Source organism: Pelophylax lessonae (assembly GCF_965119305.1).
Source record: "Pelophylax lessonae genome assembly, chromosome: 5".
Taxonomy (NCBI): domain Eukaryota; kingdom Metazoa; phylum Chordata; class Amphibia; order Anura; family Ranidae; genus Pelophylax; species Pelophylax lessonae.
Window position 1 is genome coordinate 355,949,966 of NC_138772.1, and position 24,668 is coordinate 355,974,633.

Genomic DNA, 24,668 nt, shown 5'->3' on the forward strand with positions numbered 1-24,668 from the left:
CACTGTTGACCACTATACATCCTGGTCCTCCCATGAGTCCCATCTCCTCCTTGGTATATTCTATTTCACTCTGTTGCGTTTGCTGAGGAGGTGGTTTATATTAAGTGTCTCGAATGCAGAGGAAGTGGTTTATATTAAGTGTCTCAAATACTTACTATATTACCATTTGAGGAGGTTATCTTACCAGCATTGGTATGTTATCTGCTTTTAGCTACATATGTTTTGCATATGTGTGGGGGTAACTCTACCTCTATATTCACTTACCAACACCCCACATACGCCTTAGCCTTTCATGAGACTTGGTAACTGTTGTTGGTGGGACCCTAAGGGGTAAGCAGGCTCTCTTCCTCTTTATCACTTACTCTGCCTCTTCCCATTTCTTCCTGGGGCGTCACTCTCCCTGGCCTTCATCAAGGAGCAGCTAACCCTACTCTTGTGCTGTTACAGGCTTACAAGCTATACGTCTGTCGTTTGCCTTATGATGCCCACCTGCAAATTCATCTACCAGAATGTTAAAGTAGTTTATTGTCCTTTAGGAACTATGGTGCCTCAGAACCCATATTGTCTTTGTGCAAGAGACACATTTTCAGACAAAAAGCTTCCTGATTCTATAATTATCGGTTTCCCTTCACGCAAGTAGAATTAAAGGGACAATTATTTTTATTATACCAGTCAATTTTGTACATGTATTATTATACAATGTAATCCCAATTATCACCCACCCGAAAACGGTTAGTGAAGTTTAAAAGCGTCACAAATGTATAGCAGCACTTACTTGCAACTTAAGATTTTACATTCCTTTAGTTAAATAAGACAAAATCATCTTGCATTTCTTTGTTCATGTCCACTTTATGGATATTACAATGAAGCCGACTGGAAATGTAAAATTACTTGCACAAAAAAATGCACAAAAGAAATACTAAAAAGAATTAATCCCATATACACTATATACATCTGACTTTTTCTTTGTAATAATCAAGATGTCCTTATGACTTTGAAAACTCTAAATGATTGTGTTCTTTTGAACATTTTTCATCTCATTCTAGTAATGAAGTAGACCCTAAAGCTTCACATTTGCTGGCTTTGTGCTTTCACCGCTTTTGCATTCTGTGCTAAGCACAAAGTAGTATAATAAGGGATGTCCCCAAGGTGTCATTGTATAAAAATAACCACTGATAATTATTTTCATGCATACATACTTTCAGAATTCACTCAATACAAATGAATGAGTCTTTGGGTGAATCTATCCGTTTTTAAAAAGGATTCAGACAAGCTTCCTATCTCTTGGTATGCATGGTCATTGAAAATCAAATTATTTTTAAAATACCAGCTAGAGTGAGGTGCATTGTGAGGTTTAGTAGGTGGGTGCCCTCTGTAGTGTTGTGTCACTGACAAACATGAAGCAGTTGAATTTGAGTATGTCTTCCTATTTTAGACTTACAAATTTTTTCATTAACAAGCTTCTCTCTCTATTTATTCATTTACATAGCATTGACAGGTTTTTCTTCAACATATTATAAATAAAATTGAACTATTCAGTAATTCCTTAACTATTCTATATCTGCTCTACAGCTTCCAATCTAAATGTTCCTTTCTTAGGCATATGCACACACAGGAAAGGTAATTTGGGTGAAGGCCATTTTATTTCACAGTACTGTATTCTTTTAGGGTTATGGTGAAAAATTTGAAGAAAACAAATGAATATCCTTTGAATCTGTCTTATGGGGATACTGGCACAACTACTCCCTGGGACAAGAGATGGATTAGGGCATTCTGCAAATCTGATTGTCTTGTCCAGATTTTGATTGATTTAAGAGACAAAAGAGTTGAGGGACCCCTTTGAAACCCCAGAAGGTCTGGGACATTTGTGACTTTGAGAATGGCGAACTGTAACAGACTCCCACCTCACTCTTATAGCACTTGCAACTGCTACACATAAGCAGTAGGAAGTAGCAGCGTAGAACTCATTTACTATTGCACCAGTTTAATTTGTAGCAGTAAATTTGGTAAAAATAAGTGCACATTGTGTTTTAAGAATAAAAATGCCCAGCATGATGGACAATATTTGAAATTATGTTATTTGTATTTAATTTTTTTTTTTTTTAGATTTGTGTATATTTTGACACTGTTACACAGGTGGAATCAATAGGATTTATCACAGTAATAAACCCAAAACCAAAAGTGTAATATACAGCAGCTTACCAATCCTTACATGTGGTGGCCAGTAACACACCTCCTGTATTAGAGTGATCCCACTCTTGATGAAGGAGCACAGGAGGCACCTTTGGACAGCAGCATTGCCAGTCTTGGGAGGAGGGGAGTGTTAGGTGTACTAGCAGATTTAGGTACATTAACCACTTGCCGACCTCCGGCCACATGTATACTGCGGCAGGCTGGCTTGGCTGCACGAATCGACTTCCCTCACGGTGATCCTCTGGAGTGATCTTGGGGGCACGTGCACGCCCCCATTCGCCAGTGAAGAAGCTGATTCATGGGGCCGGTGGCCACGACTGCCGCCGGGCACCCACAATCGCTCCCCGTGGAGAGAGAACGGCGGTCTGATGTTGAAAGCGCTGTTCTCTCAGGAATCAATACAGAGCTCCTGTGATCCTCCTATTTAGGATCACAAGTCTCTGTGTTGATTCCATAAGCTCATTCCCCATACAGTTAAACACCCACTAGTCATAGGTTTAACCCTTTGATCGCCCCTAGGTTAACCGTTTCCCTGCCAGTGACATTATTATAGTAACCATGCATGTTTTTTAGCACTGATTACTGTAGCAATGTCACTGGGCCCCCCAAAAATGTCAGGTAGGGGTCCAATCTCCATGCCGCAATCCCGCTAAAAAAAAAAAAAGCTGCTCGCCATTACTAGTAAAAAAAAAAAAAATAAATAAAAAAAAAAATAATAATGACATAAATCTCTCCTCTAGTTTGTAGACGCGATAACTTTTGCGCAAACTCTTATTGGGATTTTTTTTTTACCAAAAATATGTAGCAGAATAAAAATTGGCCTAAAATGATGAGAAAATCTGATTTTTTAAATTTTTTTTATTGGGAATGATATAGCAGAAAGTGAAAAATATTTTTTTTTTTTCAGAATTGTTTTTTTTTTTTTTATAGCGCAAAAAAAAAACTAACACAGGTGATCAAATAACACCAAAAGAAAGCTCTATTTGTAGGAATAAAAGGACATTGATTTTATTTGAGTACAGCATCGCACGACCACGCAGTTGTCCGTTAAAGTATCGCAGTGCTGAATCGTAAAAAAATGGCCTGGTCATTAAGGGGGAAAATCTTTCGGTCCAGAAGTGGTTAAACTGAAACCAAACTCCAGCTTACACTGCAGTTATAGCAAACATTTTTTTTTTCCTTTTGGGATAAATGTTTTACATGAATACATAAAAGCTGATCATTGTAAGAACCCTGTCTGTGGTAGTTTGTCTCAGCACTCTACTTGCTACGTTTGCAGGAGACCTTCCTCTGTTGAAAAACAAATGACTTATAGCCGGTTCACACTGAGGCGATCCGACTTTGGGGGGCGACCTGTGAAGTCGCGTGCACCGCGACTTCGGCGCGGCTTGCAGGGACTTCACATAATGGAAGTCTATGCAAGTCGCTCCCAGGTCGCCCCAAAGTAGTACAGGACCCTTTTTCTAAGTCGGAGCGACTTGTGTCGCTCCTATTAGAACGGGTCCTGCACTACTCAATGGACAGCGACCGACTGCGACTTGTCAGGCTGACAAGTCGCCTGACAAGTCGCGCTAGTCTGAATGGGCTCTGTCTGGATAAACAGGTGAAAATAAAAAGGGAGAAAGCCTAAAAAAGAAACGTAATCATATCTAAGAATTAGTAAGCAGCAATATAATACAATGTTTGCTATTGGGTTTAATACTTTAATTAGGGAGGGCAGAAGTGAATGAGGAAAGACCAAAAAAAGTGAGTGTGGAAATGGGTCATGAGTATTTTTAAAAGGAAACTACACTTTGCAGCACTGCTTTGGATAAAGTCAACTTGCGATAAAACGTGTCGCACAGAGGAAAGGTACAGCTCACGCCATATGGAACAGTAAGTGTGGCATACACTGATCCTATCTTGTTCAAATGCTTATGCATTTGGCTGGGCAAGTACGTTTTTACTAGGGATAGACCGATTATCGGCAAGGCCAATATATCAGGGGCCGATATGCACTTTCCCCGATATATCTGTATCGGAACTGGCCGAAATTGCCGATATTTTTGTGAGGTCATTCTGCCTTCTTAGGCCGCCTCCCTTTGCCTTGGACAGCCTCGTCTGGAGTCGGGACTAGTCTCACGGGAGTGTATCACAGCCATACACCCACTCACCCACCCACAGCAGCCCGGTGCCAGCCAGCCCCCACATCCACAGGCCTTGTACCAGCGAGCCAGCCACCCACAGACAGGGTGCCAGCCAGCCACCCACAGACAGGGTGCCAGCCAGCCACCCACAGACAGGGTGCCAGCCAGCCACCCACAGACAGGGTGCCAGCCAGCCACCCACAGACAGGGTGCCAGCCAGCCACCCACAGACAGGGTGCGTGCCAGCCACCCACAGACAGGGTGCGTGCCAGCCAGCCACAGGCAGGCCCTGTGCCAGCCAGCTACAGGCAGGCCCTGTGCCAGCCAGCCACAGGCAGGCCCTGTACCAGCCAGCCACAGGCAGGCCCTGTACCAGCCAGCCACAGGCCCTGTACCACAGGGTGCCAACCAGCCAGCCACCCACCACAGGGTGCCAGCCAGCCACCCACCACAGGGTGCCTGCCAGCCACCCACCACAGGGTGCCTGCCAGCCACCCACCACAGGGTGCCTGCCAGCCACCCACCACAGGGTGCCTGCCAGCCACCCACCACAGGGTGCCTGCCAGCCACCCACCACAGGGTGCCAGCCAGCCAGCAAGCATTAAACAAAAATTAACATGTTCAGTACCAGATTTGTGTCAAAAATTGTCTATATTTTTCAAAACTTTAAATGTACAAAATATCAGCCCATATTAGCCGATACCGGTACGTTGTGACCAAAATACCGGTATCGACCCTGAAAAAACCCTAATGGTTTATCCCTAGTTTTTATTTATATCTTTTAATAAACACAGTTTAGAGCTATGAGGGTCTCCCTCTTCTGTTACACAATGCTTATATATGCACACCCAGATGCTTGGACCAGCAGCTGGCACAGCCTCACAATGCGCTACTGAGAGGTTGAGCCAGCTGGTCCTGCCCCCTCCACAGCCTAGCAAAAACTGGGTTACTTCCAAATTTTGTCAGGTGACTTGGCAGCCCTGCCTTTCTCCAGCTGAAGCTTCTTAAAATTTCAAACCTACTTGGCCTCAACAGAAAGTTTACACCCTCTGGTGCTCTTGATACAAATGGAGTAGTATATTTTGGGAGGAAAATGGGCATGTAGGATCTGCATCAGGCTGGCTTAGAGCAAATAAGAACCAGTCATATCTGCCCCCCCCCCCCCCAAAGCCCTTCCATCTTTCATTTTACTTTTCAAGTTTTATGCTAATCAAAATAGTAAGAAATGATCATTTTGAACAATCTTTTTTTCAAAAACAATGGGGATAATACACCAAACTAAATTGATCTGGCCAATTCAGTTGTTCTAGGCCAGGATAAGTTGCTCACTGATTGATCAACCATTTAGGCCCCTTTAACACTTGTGCAACCTGAAAGTCGCGGGACTTGAGGCAATGCCTGTGTAATCTTGAGGTCTATGGACCTCAAGTCACATCAAAGTCAGACCAAAATAGGCAGGGACTACTCTGAAGTCGCTGCGACTTGAAGTTGCACAGATATGGACGGTACTCATTGGCAATCATGGGGTACGACTTGTCATGCAACTCTGCAGTCCCAAGTTGAAGGACAAGTCGCACAAGTGTGAAAGGGGCCTTAGTGTAACTGATTTATGAAAGATATGCTTTCATCAAAATTGTTGTTATACTGTATGACTGTCAGATGCATGGGTATTTTAGGGAGTGCTAGAATGTAAACACTGCGCTGGCTCCGGTACAGGTTAAAGAATTAGAAACCAGGTCTTATGAGAAAAAGGTACATATTCATATTTAGTATAATGTATACTACAGTATGTAAACAAACTATGTTGACAGGGTGACTGCAGTTAAGTTGGGTACACGTGATCCAAATATTGTCAGGTGCAGCAGGATCAGCAGGTCTCATGCCCGACTTCTGTCGAATGGGCATGCTGCAAAACCAGCATTCAACCAGCAGCCAATCAAGCTCTGGCAGCCATTGGCTGCGAGCACTGATCAGAGTGCTCTGGCGGTAGGAGAGTAGGAGAGGTAGGAGAGTCCCCCTGTCAGAACACAATAGCACAGCAAGGGAGATCGCCGCACTAACAATGATAAGTACAAAGATCTCTAAGTTTTAAAATTCGCTCATCCCGCTGGGTTGAAGGAAAAAAAATTAATGTATAGCAGGCTTTTGTCAGATTCTACCCTGCCACAATGACAGAAACTTAAAAAAAAAATTTAATTGGCTGGTTTAGAAGAGCACTGACAGTTATGTACAATATTTTAACAAGCAAGGACAAATTATTTTCACTAAACTGGTTTTCTAAAACTAAGACATACAGTCTCTAAATATATACATTCAAAAACAAAATATCAAAAATTGGCCTGTTTCTCCATCAAAATAAAGAACAGCATTGTAAATATTCACTCACCGTGGCGTTTGTTCTGACAGGCTTTGTTCGCTTGATGAGGATGATTCCGCCCTGGATCCTGAGGTTTTCTCTGAATTCTCTTGTTTTGTATTCTGTGGCTTCTTTACCTTTACAGACTTCTTCTCACTGTCACTATCATCACTTCCTTCTCCTAAAATGTCATCAACCTGAAAGCAACAGGGAAGATTTTTAGGAAAATATAAAGGAAATCATGGTGACTGCAGCAAGGGTACAATATATATGTCTACTATCAATAAGAATCAGCCTTCAGCTGACAGATCCCAAGTAAATATCTGTGACAGTGATGCCAACAGTCTGCTGTTTCTCCAAGGCAACTCTGAGACAGGAGGTGTATGCCAAAACCAGAAACATTCAGTCATTCAATACAAGTGTGTTCAAATACCATAATTCCTTGGTCAGAATCTGCCCTCACCCATGACTAACATGGTACTAATAACTTCAAGTAGTTTAAAGATAACCCGTGAGGATAAAAATAGAACAGCTGGCACTCAATTTGTTTTTAAAGTATAGGATCTATGGCCATCATCCTGATCCTAGCTTATTTACCTAGTTGGTCACTGACCTGAAAAAAGCATGCATCCAGTAATATTTGATATTAAACCAAAAAGACAAGTGGGAAGGGTTACAGCACCTATGCTGACATTTAAAGTGATTCTAAACCTTTGTTGTTAAAAAAAAATAATAATAAACATGGTATACTTGCCTACAATGGTTTTGCACAGAGCAGCCCTGATGCTCTTCCACTGGGACTCCTGGCTCCGCCTTCCTTCCAAGTATCGCCCCCCCCCCCCCCCAATACTCATGCAGGCTTGCTCCCAAACCCCTGCTGCCTACGCCCATAGACACAGACAGCCCTGTGAAGAGGGAGAGAGAGAGCCGTTGATTGGGCTCGGGTTAAGTATCAGGGGGTGCTGGGGGGATCCTGGACACAGAAGCTTTTAACCATAATGCAGAGGATGCAAGAAGGTTAAAAAAAATGAAATTAAATAAGAGGAGCTCCAGTCTTCTGTGTAAATTAAAAGTCAGCAGCTGCAAAAATGTATCTGCTGCATTTTATTAAACAGCCACTGATGCCGTTCCATGATCCAGTGGTGTGCTCTCCCCAGCTGTTTTCATTCCCTGTTGTCTGTCCCTGGCATGTTAACTGTGGGCAACCAGCTGTGACAGTTTGTGGCTTCACAGCCACGAGCCGTGCATTGTGAATGGTCCCGTATTCTTCTGGACCTGTCACATGTCCCAGAATACTGCCAGGAGTGAGGAATAGAACTTCCTCAGGTACCCGCTACCCAAAAGTTCAATTTCTTTACCAGAAGTGGGGCAGGAGGCCCTAAAATGGAACTTCCCCTTTTGGGTGGAGCTCCGCTTTAAGACTTTGGAACCACTTTAAAGTACATCTAAACTTAAGAACAAAAATGCAGCTTACAAGTCATGTTATGTGCTGCATTTTACTTTAAGGCTGCAAGTGCAAAAATACCTGTTGATCCTGTCAGAAACCTTATGTTCCTATACCTTCCTATGGATTGAACTGAAATCCCCCTCCCTAAAAAAAAAAAAAAAAAAAAAAAAAAAAAAAAAAGAAGGATCAGCTTTCTCAGCCATCTTCTGCGGACTTTAGAGAAACACCCTTCTGAAACCTCGTTCACACCACTATTTTTTTTTTCGTTCAAAAAAACAAACAAAAAAAAATGGAGTTTAGGTCTGAGCCGTTGTAATAAGAATTCGATGTTACTACAGCAATCTCCCCTGCTGTGCTATTGTGCTCTGACAGGGGAATGGCCCCCCTGCCAGAGCACCCTGGTTCTCTTAGCCAATGTCATATCCCTTCGACAGAAGCCGGCTGCCATACACTCAGGCCAAATGTCGGCTGTTTTTTATTGAATTGGCCAATGCTGCCCGATATTCGGCCAATGGGTACTAGGCTTAAAGTAATAGAAATTAGATGTTTGTAGTCCAAATCATGAGAGCAGGCTAGGGTGACAGTGTTGCCACTTTATATAGTACAATGAGAGTAAGTGTGGTCAACAAAGGAATGAAGTGTGTTCTTGACAGAATCAGGTTTAAAGCAAAGGGGAAAAAGCAAACCAATGGAATCACCACATATAAAGACTGGTAAGCTGCAATATACACATTTTGTGTGTTTAGGTTTAGATACACTTTAACCGTCTCCTGACCGGCCATTTATGTAAATGGGTCATACATCCTACCTATGTGTTATGTCCTCCACATCAGCGGCTCATGCGCGACTCCTAAAGTGCTCAGTGATTGCGGTGTCCCTAAATGGCCATCTTCAGATCCAAAACACAGACAATTTGGGAGCTCTAAAGTATTGTAAACCAGGCATCCCTTGACAGCCCTGAACACAAGTTTTTTTTTTTTTTTTTTAAGATAAAGTGACTGGACCACAAACCTATTGATTCACAAGAGAAAATTCACAACAGCCATGTGCTCCCTTCCCTCCTTGCCTAAGCAGAATACTTGTGTCACCACAGCATTGCTGTTTAGGGCAAAAGCTATACCTTTTATAGACATCATACGACAGTAAACATGCGTGCACACAGCAGACTGTTCTCTACTGTTTATGGTGCATTTAACATTTAAAAATAAATAAAATCCTATATCAGCAGTGTTTCCAGCTCAGAACAGAAGACAGAGATACCTCATGTACATAAGCTTTTTTTAACATTCTTTTTCAGCTTAGTATCATATTAACGATCAAACACATTTAGCCATTATTCATGCTGGTGAGGTGACCTTTGGTAATAGTAAAGTTAAAAAAAAGTATACATTAAAATACACAATCCAGCATTAAGCTGGGAGACTATATAAAACTCAATTTAACCCTTATTATGCAACAGCAAATCTGTTTATCATGACAATGAGTAACTTCCATTATTGTGCAAATGACATATGCATCATACAACGTGAACTATGCAGAAAATGGCAACACGTACAGGCATTGAATACATCACATTTAAAAAGCTAAACTAAAGATGCAAAAGTATTACAATTCATAATGTAGAAAATCCAATAGCTTCTCTTAAAATGTAAATAGCAAAACTTAAGACGCAGGTGGCAGAAGATAAATCCTGCTTTCAGCTTGAAACACATCTGACATTGTCTATTCACCAAAATGTGCTTAGTGGTATGCAGATCGTTATTTATAAAGGAAATATGGCACATTTCATAAAATTTTTTAAGCTGTCACGAAACACACTAGAATCTTGACAATGTACAATACAATAATATTATATTCAACCAGAGGCACTGTAAGTTCAAGGAATGAGCTAGGCACAAAAGAATTTTAGACAAATTGCATGAAATACCCCTACAGTTGTGTAGAACTAGAAGTCATAACTAAAATGCCTGTATACTAAAATCCATGACAATTCTTCTGACCCTTCTTCCAAAACCATTAGGGCAATAACTCACCTGGCCTATTATGCGTCTGTTGTGATACCAACTGTACAAAAAAGTGGCAACCACCCCAATCTATAACTGGTCTTTGCAGCAAGGTGCACATGGAAGAGCGACGCACATGACAGACAAAAGATTTCCAGCACACTTACCAACCAGCCTGTAAAACAACCAAGCTGGCCCGGTCTAATGCCCCGTACACACGTTCCGATAATCGTACAATAAAACTCGCTTTCGACCTGATCGCACGATAATCTGATCGTTAGTACACAGCTTTCGACAGCCGATCACGACAGTTGGTCCAACAAAATCCAAAGGGACAAACAGGAAAACTTCTGCCGTTCGATAGCCCCGTGAACGACAATCGTTTCATCAGTACACTATGCGTCCGCTAAAAATCGATCGACAAAGACCGCGCATGATCAGAAACACTAAAATAGCACGGAAAAAGCCTGGCTGCCATTGTTTTTGTTTTGCACCATCTGATACATAGCTAAGCAACTAGGAAGCTTTTCCCGAATCGTACGACAAAAATCATGCGGTTTATGCGCATTATTGAATTCGATGTTAGTATCATGCAACAAAATGCGAACGATAAGTCGTCCAATTATCTGAACCTGTGTACGGGGCTTAACAGTTTGAGGTAAAAACAGAGGATTTTGTTTGCACACATTTCCAATTATATGCGTAAACCACAGTGCCCGTGTTAAGGGACCTCTGTATATACTGTGTTCCTAACTCCAAATTTCCAGAGCCTCCATAGTAGGAGCACATATGGTGTGGGCACTGTGGCTTACGCATATATTTGCAAATGTGTGCAAAGTAAACTTAGAAGGGGCCAATTTGGTTGTTTTGCAGGCTGGTCAGTAAATGTGCTGGGAAATCTTTTGTTTGTCTGTGATCTGAGTTTCCCTTCTATATGCGCCTTTCTGCAAAGACTAGTTATAGATTGGGGTGGATGACACTTTTTTGTACAGCTGGACAAAATTGGGTGCAAAAGTGCATTGGATGCCTTCGCTGTCATTGTTCTCTTGCTGGGCATCACGTGTCCCTGTGCCTTTAAGGAGGGGTGGGCTCCCTCCTGGCATACCTGCCCTTACTCTACCCATTCTTAAGGGCTCTTTCACACAGGCGGACCGTTCAGATTTTTTTGGCGGATCTGAACGGTCCCCCATGCACCCCTATGGGGCATCGGATGTCAGCGGAGACATGTCTGATCTGATCCAATCCGTCAAATCTGGATAAATGGAAACCCTATTTTCCATCCGTCCAGCGGATCGGATCAGATGAGAACAGACCGAAGGTCCGTTCCCATCCGATTCCCCCATAGAGATGTATGGGGCTCAGACAGCTGTGTCTCCGCACACAGTGCGGAGAACAGCTGTCATTCTCCTGCTCAGCGGGGGATGGGCTGATCGATCCCCCGCTGAGAAAAACAGACTCATACTATGTGCTCATACTATGGAGGCTCTGGAAATTTAAAGTTAGGACCACAGTATATACAGAGGAGCCTTGGCATGGGCACTGTGGCTTATGCAAATATTTGCAAATGTGTGCAAACAAAACCCTCTGTTTAACGTAAACAGACAGGGCTAGTTTAGTTGTTTTGCAGGCTGGTCCATAAGTGTGCTGGGAAATCTTTTGTGTGTGGTGTGATACCAAGAAGAAACCGTATTAACAGCGACATTTGGTGGTTTAAACAGTAAAAAGCTGGCCACACATGCAATGTTGAAGACTACTATGCAAAACTGCAATCCAATTCTACACATGCTCTCTATGGCACTCCGTGTGGAATTCACCCTCTCTACTTGTCCTATTTAATGGACAAAAGAAAGAAACATTTTGGGATGTCACCACAACATAAATAGAAGGGAAACCTTGCAATGGGGACACTAGTTCTGGTAACAAGGGATTCCTTCACTTTGGAGGATATTTCCTTTCACTTATTGCTTTGGATATGGGACAGGGCGTTAGATGAAATCTCACCAATGGGATACAGATGGCAAAAAAAACAAAAAAACAGGGGTTATAACCCTGTCTCACTCTATCCATTATGGAAAAATAGTTTTTTCCTTTTGTTCTTTTTTAACTATAGTTAAAGACTTACTGGGCTGGAATGCATGCAGTTGAATCGACTGGGTAAGTTGCCTACCCCTCGCTTTGTTCTCTGCCAATGTCACTTCATGGGTGTGCCATCATTTACTGAGTCTGTGGATTTCCAGTAGGTGCACAGGAAGAGGCTCAATATAATAATAAATGCACTAGAACAAGAGCCATTAACTTTCAAGCACAACCATAAAGTAAGCCTCATTTTGAATTTCCAAAATCGAAGACCTTCAAGTCCAACACAGTTAAACTTTAGGAATATATGCCTTAAACTGATAAAGCGTAATTAAACCTAAATGCTGAAACACAATTTTTTAGTTCCCCGGAACTGCTAACATAAAAAAACAATTTCACTATTTAAACTTTTTTAATACTGAAACTGTATTTGACAAAAACTATTTAAAAGATAAACACTGTCACCTTCAGAGCCGATTCATACTGCCGCGACCTCTCATAAGGGGCGACTTGTTAGAGCGACTTCTATGATAGACGACTTTGTACGACTTTGTATTTGGCCAATCAGAATATGATGGTTCTGGGTCATGCTCAATCACACAAAAAAAAAGTTCTTAAATTGTCGTTTTTGATAGAGAGCCAATTATTGAAAAAATTATTGAAAAAAAAACAAAAAAAACATTAGTGTCTGGGGGGGGGGGGGGGGGTCTAAAAAAGTGTACCTGTGAAGTTTCAGCTCTGTAGCATGTCCAGAACCAGAAAGGAAAAAAAAACAATTTTCTTTGAATTTTTAGTAGCACAGGCATAGGGCTCCTCTCCACCTGGGCGTTTTTGTTGCAGGCATTTAACGGGCATTTTTGGAGGCAGGCATGACTTTTTTTGGATTTAGTGTCTGGGGGGGTCTAAAGTGTACCTGTGAAGTTTCAGCTCTGTAGCATGTCCAGAACCAGAAAAAAAAGATAATTTTTCTTAGAATTTTTAGTAGCACATGCATATGGCTCCGCTCCACCTGGGCGTTTTTGTTGCAGGCATTTATCGGGCATTTTTTGGGCGTCTTTGGAGGCAGGAATGTAAATATCCCTTGTAATAGAAATAAGCAGGACAGGTCCTCTTTGAAGTGAGATCTGGGGTCAGATAGACCGCCGCCCATAAAATTGATCCTGCGGCTGGGACCACTTTTATGTTAAAACAGGACGCCCGCCGTTTAAAAAAATACCAGGATTATGGCAGCTATCTGCTGCCATAATCCCAATATTTAACATCATAGTAGTGACATAAATACGTAGTGGGCAGTCCGTGAGTGGTTAAAAAAAAAAAACATTGTCCTTCGATGTAGATCTATCATCAATCATGAGGCCGCCGCCGCACCCCAAAAAAAAAAAAAAAAAAATGACCTGGTTTGCCATGAACACTTCTGCAGACTGCCTGCCCCGTCGTGTGACATTTCTTGTGATGCCGGCGGCCCAGCATGCACCAGTCCCATTAGAGGACATCACAGGAGTAGTCCCGACGGGAGCCTCACCCCATAGCTTTTAAAGGATTTTTTTTATTTTTCGGGTCCGGCAGTGGCATTGTGATTGACCATGGATCTACATTGAGGGGACATTGTTTATTTTTTAAAGGAATTGTAAAAACTGTCTCCTGTCTTTTAAATACAGTCAAAAAAGAGGGGGGGGGGGGGGGAATGACCCCTACATAAAAGGAACAGGTAACATTTATATAAAAAAAAAAAAAAAAAAAAAAAAATTGGGATTTTTGACCTTACGTAAAATCCATTTCTTTGATGTTCATTGACGGACACAGCTCCTGATATTCTTAACCATTGGGTTATACTGCCCCCCACAGTAGTAGGGCACTAGGCAAAAAAAAAGTCTGGCTACGCCTATGCGCAGTCCCATGGGGTCTACTCCCTCTCTCTGCTATAGGTATTCAGTTTTGTTACAAGCAGTTTCAAAGAAAATAAAGTCCAGAGGGATGGGTGCTGTGTCCGTCAATGAACATTAAAGAAATGGATTCTATGGTAAGTCAAAAATCCCATTTTCTCATTCGTTCATTGACAGACACCGCTCCTAATATTCTTAACCATTGGAACGTCCCAAAGCAGTGTTAAACATAAGGGGTGGAAAAAGCAAAAAATTCCCAAGGCTAAAAACAGGGGCTCAACCAAAATAAATGGAGCCCACCTAAAAAAAAATACACCCTCAAAGAGGACCAAGTCCTCTAAACAGCAGCCTGCAAAAACCCCTGATGGAATAGGCCTAAGTCACCGTCTGTCTGATCCATCTGGGAATGGTCGCAAAGGAAGCCAGAGGAATGACCATCTGCTGGACAGCAGGAGAGTTGCAGCCTGCAGTTTCTGGAGTTTGTGCAGAGGAAGGAGTACTCTGGCTAAGGCCGAATCCAGAGTCAGACCCAGATAGTCTAGTTTGATGGAATGAACCAAGGCAGACTTCTGGAGATTCAGAATCCAGCCGAACTTCCTCAGGGTCCGTATGGAGATCTCCAGGTTTTCCACCAGCACAGTAGAAGACTCTGCTTGCAGAAGGTGTTCATTCAAGTAGCCCAGTACCGCGATCCCCTGCTGACACTTTTGTGAAGACCTGAAGAGTGGAGGCGAGACCAAGGGGTAATGCCACAAACGGATAATGCTACTCTCCCACAGCAATACGGCGGAAGTGCTGGTGACCGACACATATTGGAATGTGAAAGGCAAGGAAATCCCCCTGATGCAGGGAAGCCACCATGCGAACAGACTCCATTCTAAAATTCTGTACCTGCACAAGCAGTTCAGCACCTTAAGGTCTAGGATTGGATGCACCTTGCCCTCCTTTCTAAGGACTGTAAACAGGTTGAGTAAAAACCCTGAGAACTTTCCAAAGTCAAGACTGGGATAATCACCCCTTGAAGTAAAAGGTCTTGCACCGCCTCAAAGCCTGTAAGCGGACCGGGGACTGTCACACGTTGGAAGGAAAGAACCTTTTCAGAGGGTAAGAACGAAACTCGATCTTGTAGCCGGACCCTATGACTTTATAGACCCACTTGTCTTGTACCAGGGAAGTCCACGGGTCTGGGAACCAAATAACACATCCCCCCCCACCCCAGATACGGGTGAGGGCACACCTTTAAGCTAAAAGAGCCTTGTCCTCGGGTCTGGAGAAGCCCGCTCTTGACTTGCCAGACCAAGTTCGCATGGATCCTTCAGAGGAGGCCCTGAAGGGCTTTGATCGCTTGTCAGTCGGCCCTGGTGGGCGAAAAAAAAATTCTTATGAGCCGAGAAGGAGGGCCCACGTCTACGAAGAGGGATCTTGCCCTTAGTAGCCTGTGGAAGAAGGGTACTCTTCCCCCTGTGAGACCTTTAATGATGTCATCCAGGGTAGCACCAAACAGGTGATCTCCTTAAATGGGATCAGTGAAGGCCTTTTTAGAAGTCTGGTCCGCAGACCAGCATGTGAGCCAAAAGACACGCTGAAGGACCACTGTTGAAACAGAGCTGAGCCACTAGGGGAGCCACATCCAAAGAGGCATCACAGATTACATAGTTACATAGTTTGTAAGGTCGAAAAAAGACATCAGTCCATCCAATTCAACCTATGATGTGTGTGTTTAGTTTTTTGAAACTATCGATGCTCCCTGCTGATACCACTGCAGCCCCTGGACCAGCTTGTACACCAGCTCAGCAAAGGCAGGGAGGAGCTGTTCTCCCTCCAAGTCACGGCATAAAAGCTTAGCCCACTCGGTCAGAAACTGCAAATACCAGGGCAATGGTGAATACCGGCCTCAGTGCTGAACCAGCCATTGCGTACATATTGCAGGCTGCAGCCTCCGCGTTTCTGTCAGCTGGGTCCTTAAAGGCCGGGGACTCTTCAACTGGATTGCTGGTTGCCTTCTTTAATCTGAAAACCGGAGGGTTCACCATCGGTGGAACAGTCCACTTCTTAAGAAGGGACTCATTATAGGGGAATCGCCTAGCAAAGCGCTTAGGGACCCCAAGGGGGGGCGACGCTTTGGTCCTCCCCACTCTGTAGTGACAATTCTGTTAAAATAGGAGGGAATAGATTACACCTTTGTCACTCTAGATGGCTTCTGAGTGCCAATGGGGACCTGCGCTTCTGTCGCAGCTGCGTCCTCCATCTTTAAGGTCCCACACACAGATACAAATCAGTGCGTTCCCCCAGCGCCTTTTCGTGCACGGTTGCACAAGAGGAGGAATCCTCCTCACTATCAGAGGATTGAGGGTGCGTGGTCCTGTATCTACTCAACAATTGAATTTTTACTTTATTAACTCATCCCCGTACAATTATTACTTTTGTATCACTTGCCCCTCCCATTTAGACTGTAAGCTTTCATAAGCAGGGCCCTCCTGTTTTAAGATGTATTGTACCTATACAGTCTCCCTTTATATTGTAGCGCTGGGCAAAAAACTGGGCTTTTACTCATGTTGAGCACCCTAAAATCCCAACCCTATTTATGAGCTGAGTATATAATATGATTACCTAGGGATGTAGTGCCTATTGGTACCCAATTCACCACAAAGCTTTTCTTTATTGGGGCTAGATAAATCTTGTAGAATCAAAAAGATAGTAATAATAATAATAATAACGGAGTGGTGTAGACACATTTTTTGGGTACAAGTACTAACTTTGTCAGACTGGACCCATATTTACAATCAAAACTTGGACCAATCGGTCTTTGAACGGCCAGTGTAAATTAGCCTGTTGCTTAAATTTAGGTTACTTTTTTAAAAACAAACATACATAAGAAGATATTGCAAGCTATTAAAGATAAAATTGGATTGATTTTAAGAAAAGACTTGGGATCTAGTCACAACAGTCATATACACAAATCTTCTAGGACCTTTGTGTTACGACATGATCCATTTATCTTTTCAAAGGAAATGGTCAGCTTGCTCATTATGGCTGGTTCAATGTAGAACAATCTCCCAGCATCACCATTTTATTACATATTACCTCTGCTCCGACATAGCAGATTCAATGCTATTTATAGCATGTGTCACAAAACCTCAAGTTCATCAACATTCTGAAGACTGTGGGATATTGCCTGAAAAAAATATGTTGCCAAATGACACAGTGAGGGAAGAATGGCAGCAACGAGAAAGTAGCATAAAAGCCATTAATTATTTTGTGAAAGCATAAAAATATACTGTAAAACAATTTCAATAACAAGGTTATGTTTTAAAATGAAACATGCTGTTCCTCGGTTATTTAGCTATTTTTAGGCTTAGTACAAATGTAGGCACTCAAAAGCGCCACCACAGGGTACATTAGTAGCTCTCATTATTACCCACTCGATGCGTGGACAAATGTTCTGTACTTCACACCCAGAGCAGAATGTGCCCCTGCTGTGTTTTCTTTGTGTAGAAACACATAGGTGAACTGTCAAGACAGGCAAAGAAAAGTACCCAGAAATCATAAGGTGAAAAAACATTAAGCCCAAAGGGCTTAGCTTTCTAAATGACACAAGTAGGCGAACATTTAAATGCAGAAAACTGATTTCATAAAATCATAGGCATAAGCACAACATTTTTCCCTTTTCATTCTCTGAACAATTACTTACTTAGGAATATAAGTGCCATGTACGACAGCTTTATAAAGTTTAAGAATTACAGTGTTGGTGCATTTCTGTCATGCAGTTACTGGAGTCTGCCGATTTCCTCAGAACAGCTGTATATGCAAGAAACTTTGTTCTAATATGTTTATTACATTCACAGGTTCCACAGGGGAGAAAAAAAAAAAAAAGAAAAAGGACGAAAGGGCTTAGTTTGACGGTATTACACCAGACTGTAAACCTGGGAACCAAAGTTCGAACATTGCCAAACATTAAAGAATCGTTCCCGGAAGATCTGCAGGTGTGCAACTCAATTTACCAAGATTCAGACGCATTTCAAAATTTCTGCACTATTCTGATTATTAGACCTGTATATAGCTAACACAGCTATTGGAAAATGTAAAGCTTTCCTCTCCATGGTCCTGTAAGCAGGCAGCTCGAGGCTGACTCTTGATAAAGCCTAGACAAAGAAGGCTCCATCCTTCCAGAGAGAAAATCAGATGAAGCTTACAAACAAGATAGGGACTGTAGGTTTGTTCTTAAGTCAATTTTGTTAATAAGCGGAACAGATACATCTTTTAAGTGTAGATCTAGCCAAAAGAATATATTTTTAAGTTTTTTGGATAGTATAGGGAATGGTTAACACCCCTGTATGATTTGTTTTGCTGTCTGTACCCCTGTTCAGAAGATTTCACCTCACTTTCTGTCCATATGAAAAACAATTTTTGTAAAATCTTACGGTAAAATTCCTTTCTCTGAGTCCTCCGACAGTCGCCGCCCACTCACAAGTCTTCACCAATGGGTATTGACCTTTTCTCCGTAGGAGTAGCTAGGCAACAAGAATTGTTAATACAAAAGCTTTTAGCATAGACACACCCCTAGGGGCTGTCCCCTCAGTCAATACCTCCCTGCACCAGCATTCCCAACTCAGTTTGGTAGCATAGCAGTAAGAGTACACAAAAACCCCAAAAAGAGGAGCGGGGGGCGGCGACTGTCGGAGGACTCAGAGAAAGGAATTTTACAGTAAGATTTTACAAAAATTCAGTTTTCTCTTACGTCCTCCGACAGTCGCCGCCCACTCACAAGTCTTCACCAATGGGATGTCCCAAAGCAGTGTAGACATGAGGGGTGGGAGACGCAACCGTAGAAAGGCAACGCAGTACCCACATCAGAGAAAGGAACCTTACCATAGTAAGAGAACCAACTGGGCAACAGGAAAACGTGCTCAACAGGAGCAACAACCCAGGAAAAAAAGTAACCCAGGGGTAAAACACCCCAACAATCAAGGGCCCACAAAAAACAAGGGTCCCTAGGAAACTGCCGCGCTGAGAACTTTACGGCCAAAGGAGGCATCAGCCGATGCCTGAACATCCACCTTATAGAACTTTGAGAAGGTGTGAACGGACGACCAAGTCGCCGCCTTACACACCTGGGCCACAGAAGCCTGATGACGGTAAGCCCAAGACGTACTCAAAGACCTGGTAGAGTGCGCCTTCACAGGGAAGGGAGGAACCTTCCCCTTCAAGGCATAGGCTTGCTCAATGATCTGTCTGATCCATTTGGCGAAAAACGCAGCCGACGCCGCCATGCCCTTCCGAGGTCCCTCAGGAAGGACAAAGAGGGAATCCGACTTGCGAAAAGATTTAGTGGACGACAGGTAAACCCTGATCGCCCGGACAACATCCAAGGAATGTAAGGCAACCTCCTTCGGATGCTTAGGCTTCGCGCAGAGCGAAGGCAAGACAATGTCTTCATTCAGATGAAATTCCGAGATCCTTTTCGGAAGAAAAGATGGGTTAGGCCGCAGGACCACCTTATCCTTGTGGACCACCAGGTAGGGAGAATTGCAGGACAAAGCCGCCAGCTCCGACACCCTGCGAGCCGAAGTGATTGCCACCAAAAAGGCAACCTTCTTGGACAACAGAGACAAAGAGATCTCCCTGATCTTTTCAAAGGGAGCCTGTTGCAACACGGACAGAACCAAGTTCAAGTCCCATGGAGGTAAAGGGTCCCTCCTAGGAGGGGCCAAATGTCGCACCCCCTGAACAAAGGTGCTAACCAATGAATTAGACGCCACAGGGCGTTGAAAGAGAACGGCCAGCGCAGAAATCTGACCCTTAATCGTGGCCAACGCCAAACGCTGGTCCAGGCCCGTTTGAAGGAAAGCCAACACTCTCGACACCGAGTATGAGCGAGGGGAGTACCCCCTGGACTCACACCAGGCAAAATACGCTTTCCAAGTACGGTAGTAAATCTTCCCCGAAGAGGCTTTTCTAGCCTTGATCAAAGTGGGAATGACCTCAGGGGAGAGACCCCTATCCTTCAGGACCTGGCTTTCAACAGCCAGGCCATTAAAGCCAGCGACTGTAAAGCAGGATGGAATATCGGTCCTTGAGACAGGAGATCTTCTCGAAGTGGCAGATGCCACGGATCGTCGACCGCCAGATTTACGAGGTCTGCGTACCAAGACCGGCGAGGCCAGTCCGGTGCCACCAGAATCACTGTGTGCGGTTCCGAGGTTAACCTGCGAAGAAGCCTGGACAGCAGCTGAATCGGTGGAAAGGCATACATCAGACGATACTGATGCCAGGGCGCCACCAACGCGTCTGAGGCGTCTGCCCGAGGATCGCGCGTCCGTGCCACGAACCTTTCCACCTTGTTGTTCAGACGAGACGCGAACAGGTCCACATCCGGGGAACCCCACTTCCCGCACAACATCTGGAAGACATCCGGGTGAAGGGACCATTCTCCCTGGTCCAGGGTCTGGCGACTCAGATAATCCGCCTGCCAGTTCTCCACCCCCGGAATGTGAACTGCCGTTATCGCCGGGACGTGCGTCTCGGCCCAAGACAGAATGTCGGCTACTTCCCGAGCCGCTCGGGCACTCCTGGTGCCCCCTTGGTGGTTGATGTAAGCCACCGCGGTGGCATTGTCCGTCTGAACCCGAACTGGACGGCCCCGAAGCCGGTCCGTCCATCTCAGAAGGCAAAGCTTTATCGCCCTCAATTCCAGAATGTTGATCGGAAGGGAGGACTCCTCCGACGACCAAGTTCCCTGGGCGGACAGAACGCCCAGAACACCACCCCAGCCCGACAGGCTGGCATCCGTGACCATTAAACGAGACCATTAAACCTAGACATCTCATGCATGTCCGGAGAGACGAGTGCCGGTTGTCCCTGAGGGACCTGACCTCGTCCTCCGGCAGGAAGACCTTCGCCTGGACAGAGTCAAGAATCATTCCCAGGTAGGGAAGGCGAACCGAAGGACACAGAGCCGGCTTCGGAACGTTTATGGTCCAACCGAACTCCTGCAGAGTCCGCATCGTGGTGGACAGGTCAGTCACCAGGCTCTGACTGGCGTTTGACCTTATCAGGATATCGTCCAGATATCCCAAGACAGCAATGCCCTGTGCACGCAACAGGGCCAGAACCGGCGCCAGCACTTTGGTAAAAACCCGCGGAGCCGAAGCGAGACCGAAAGGCAACGCCACGAATTGGTAGTGATCCTCCGCAATGGCGAATCGAGGGTACCTCTGGTGACCCTCGAAAATGGGGATTTGTAGGTACGCATCCTTCAGATCGATGGAGGCCATGAATTCCCCCGGACTCAGGGCAGCCACCACTGAGCGCAGGGATTCCATGCGAAACTTGCGAACCCGCACAAAGCGGTTCAGAGCCTTCAAGTCCAGAATCGGACGCACTTTGCCCTCCTTTCTGGGCACAGTGAACAGATTGGAGTAAAACCCCCGAAATCTGTCCCGATGAGGCACCGGGACCACCACCCCCTGGGCCCGCAGGTCCCGCACCTCTAGGTTCAAATCATGCAAGCGCTCCGGAGACAGCTGAAGATTTGAGGGAAAAAATCTGCCCGCCGGCCGAGAAAGAAATTCGATCTTGTAACCAGATCGAACGATTTCCTGAACCCACCTGTCCCGAACGCGGGCCAGCCATGGTTGTAGGAAACCGCGCAGACGTCCCCCCACCCCAGAAACGGGTGAGGGCGCCCCTTCAGGCGGAAGTGGTATGGGAAGTTGAACCGGACTGGCCGGACTTCTGCTTCCCCGCCCACGGCTTCTTCTGGGAGCCTTGGCCTTTGAAGGGCTTGCCCTTGGACTGTGACCGAAAGGCACGAAAGGACCCCTGAGAGGGCCTAGACGAGGAAATCCGCTTTCCACGGAAAGACTTATGCTTGTAAGACTGGGGCAGGAGAGTACTCTTGCCCCCGTAACCCCTTTTATCAGGGTATCCAAAGCCTCGCCAAAAAGGCGAGACCCCGCGTAGGGAAAATCCGCCAACGTCTTGCGAGAAGATTGGTCGACCGACCAATTCTTCAGCCAAATCAGACGACGGTTTAGTACCGCCACGCTGGACAGGCGCGTAGCCAAAGGAGCTAAATTCAAGTCCGCATCGCACAAGTACATGACACCCTGATGTATCTGGTCCACCATAGCCAACGTGGTAGGTGGGGCGGAATCAGCCGCCAAGGTGCGCCTGAGCATCTTGGACCAATCAGCAACAGCCTGTGCCGCCATAATGGAAGCAAAAATAGGCTTCAGCATAGAACCAGCCACCATATAGGCATGATGGGCAAGAGACTCTATTCTCCTGTCCGTAGGATCCCGGAAAACCGGGGTATCCTCAGAAGGCACCGCAGTAGCTTTGTTCAAAACGGCTACCGCGTGATCCACCGGAGGCGCCACACACCAACGCTCGTCGGTGGCAGGTGCAAACGGATAAAGTAATTTAAACTTATTTGGCACAGTAAAGGGCTTCTTTAAATTGCGCCACTGTTCATTAACCGTATGGTGAAATTCAGCAGGGCAGGGAAAAACCTGCGCTGATTTGCGAGCCCTCAGTGTTCCAAAGGAAGACATGCTAGCAGGAGGAGTAGGCTCATCCTCCAGGTGCAAGGTGTCCTTTATGGAAGCAATCGGCTCATTCATGAGTGCAAGCTCTTCAGGCGAGCCAGGGGGAGAAACATCAACCCCCTCCACCTCAGGCTCCCCCTCAGACCCCACAAGGTCCAAAGATGAGCGGGACCCCGAGAAGGGTACGCCAGCCACAGCAGCCACATCGCCCTCTGAATCAGAGGAAATGGATAACCTGGCCCTTTTTGCGTATCGTTCAGCCAGCAGCATCTGCACCTGAGACACTAAGGAAGCCACTACAGTGGTCAGATCGGCCCCCTCGGGGGGTGCGGCAGCCCCCTGGTCCCCCACCAGGGCGGGGGGAAACTTGCTATCCTGAGAATCCATGCCCCAGTACAGAAAAGTATAAAGGTACTGGCCCTTTAATACAACGGCGAGCGCAGCCCACCGCACACTGCTGTATGCACTGACCCCGCAGGGATAGACAAATACTGAGCAAGGAATGACAGGACAAGAAGGTAAAACCTGGAGAGAGCACACCAGACTGCTGCCACCGATCGCTGTTCCCAGAGAAAGAGGAAGTGATGCAATGCTGACTGACTGATATAGCCTATGGAAGGCTCCAGCAAAATGGGGAAAAGGCTACAATAAAATGGCGCCGCCATGTGCATGATGAGTATCGACCGCCAAAATGGCGGCGAATGGGGCCAAAACATGGCGCTGCATAGGGACAGGGCCGGTCACAGTATACAGGCAAATAAAATGGCGGATCCCCGCAGCGACCGCCGCACACACACGTCTGCACACAACTGCACCCAGCATAATAAACAGCAGAGCAGGATGGCCCCCCCTCGCAGCCCACAGGCAGTGCAGCCACACAGGGATCTGACAGGGAGCCCACAGTTACACAGACATGGAGGGTAATACACAGCCACAGACTGACACCCATACAGAAGGTCCCCACACAGAAGGTGCTTACCGTACCAGATGGCGTGGGGAGCCGTCTCCAGCGACAAACCGCTATCAGGGCAGACAGGGAGTGCCGCAGCCAGGACGCTTGTTGACCGCAGTCATGGCGTCCAGTGAGGTAGCCACCTCACAGGCAGCATCCCTGCAGCGAACAGGGATGGGTCGTTCAATGTGCCAGGGTAAAACCTAAGCTGAACGCTCGATGGCAGGCTGGGGATCCATCTGGCTCTCAGCCCTGGGATCCAGGTCGGCCAGTCCGAGACCCAGCTCCGCATGATGATTCTTTATCAGAAGATCCCTAAACTAAGGCTGACAAAATAACAGCTAGCAAGGAAAAGAGAAAAATACTTGAAATAAAATCAAAGAAAGGGTAGAAGGCTGAGACTGAGCCCCAGCACAGGATAGCCAGCTACTCCTAAGCTAGGCAAAGTCAAACTGAGTTGGGAATGCTGGTGCAGGGAGGTATTGACTGAGGGGACAGCCCCTAGGGGTGTGTCTATGCTAAAAGCTTTTGTATTAACAATTCTTGTTGCCTAGATACTCCTACGGAGCAAAGGTCAATACCCATTGGTGAAGACTTGTGAGTGGGCGGCGACTGTCGGAGGACGTAAGAGAAAAAGGATTTTGAAAATTTTGGGTTGTTGTGGAAACAAGGATTGGTGATAAAGCTTCAGTGGAGATACCTTTTTACCATGAGAACCCTTACAGGAGTGAATGTCCCTTCCTAGGAATAGATTTCTCCTCACTTCCTGTTGTTTCTATCCGTTTGTAAGTCAGATGTTTGTAACCTGGGGACCGCCTGTATTGGGAATACAGTGATCTCTGGGACAGGTAATAAATACCTATATTTCTAATCCTTACAAATTACTTAACATGTATGCACTTAACACTTGGAAAAAAAAAAGAAAAATCTTATGTCCACTTTAGAAAGGTGATCCATATTACCGAATACAAAAACTGTTCCTCTTCTAGGCCTTCTCTAACCACAACCTGTGTATGAATCTTCAATAAGTAGCTGCATCTTAGGGTACATACACACAGTACTGATGTTTGATCATCAGCATAC

At 45.2% G+C, this 24,668-nt stretch overlaps 1 protein-coding gene across 1 annotated transcript in view; it reads right to left on the reverse strand.

Annotated features, from left to right (window-relative positions):
* The window catches only part of CTDP1 (CTD phosphatase subunit 1), a 289,118-nt gene that overhangs the window by 44,083 nt on the left and 220,367 nt on the right, over positions 1-24,668 (reverse strand). Inside the window, exon 12 of the mRNA XM_082258480.1 lies at positions 6,706-6,872. Within this exon, the coding sequence (XP_082114606.1) occupies positions 6,706-6,872 (167 nt within the window). The remainder of the gene's footprint in view (positions 1-6,705; positions 6,873-24,668) is intronic.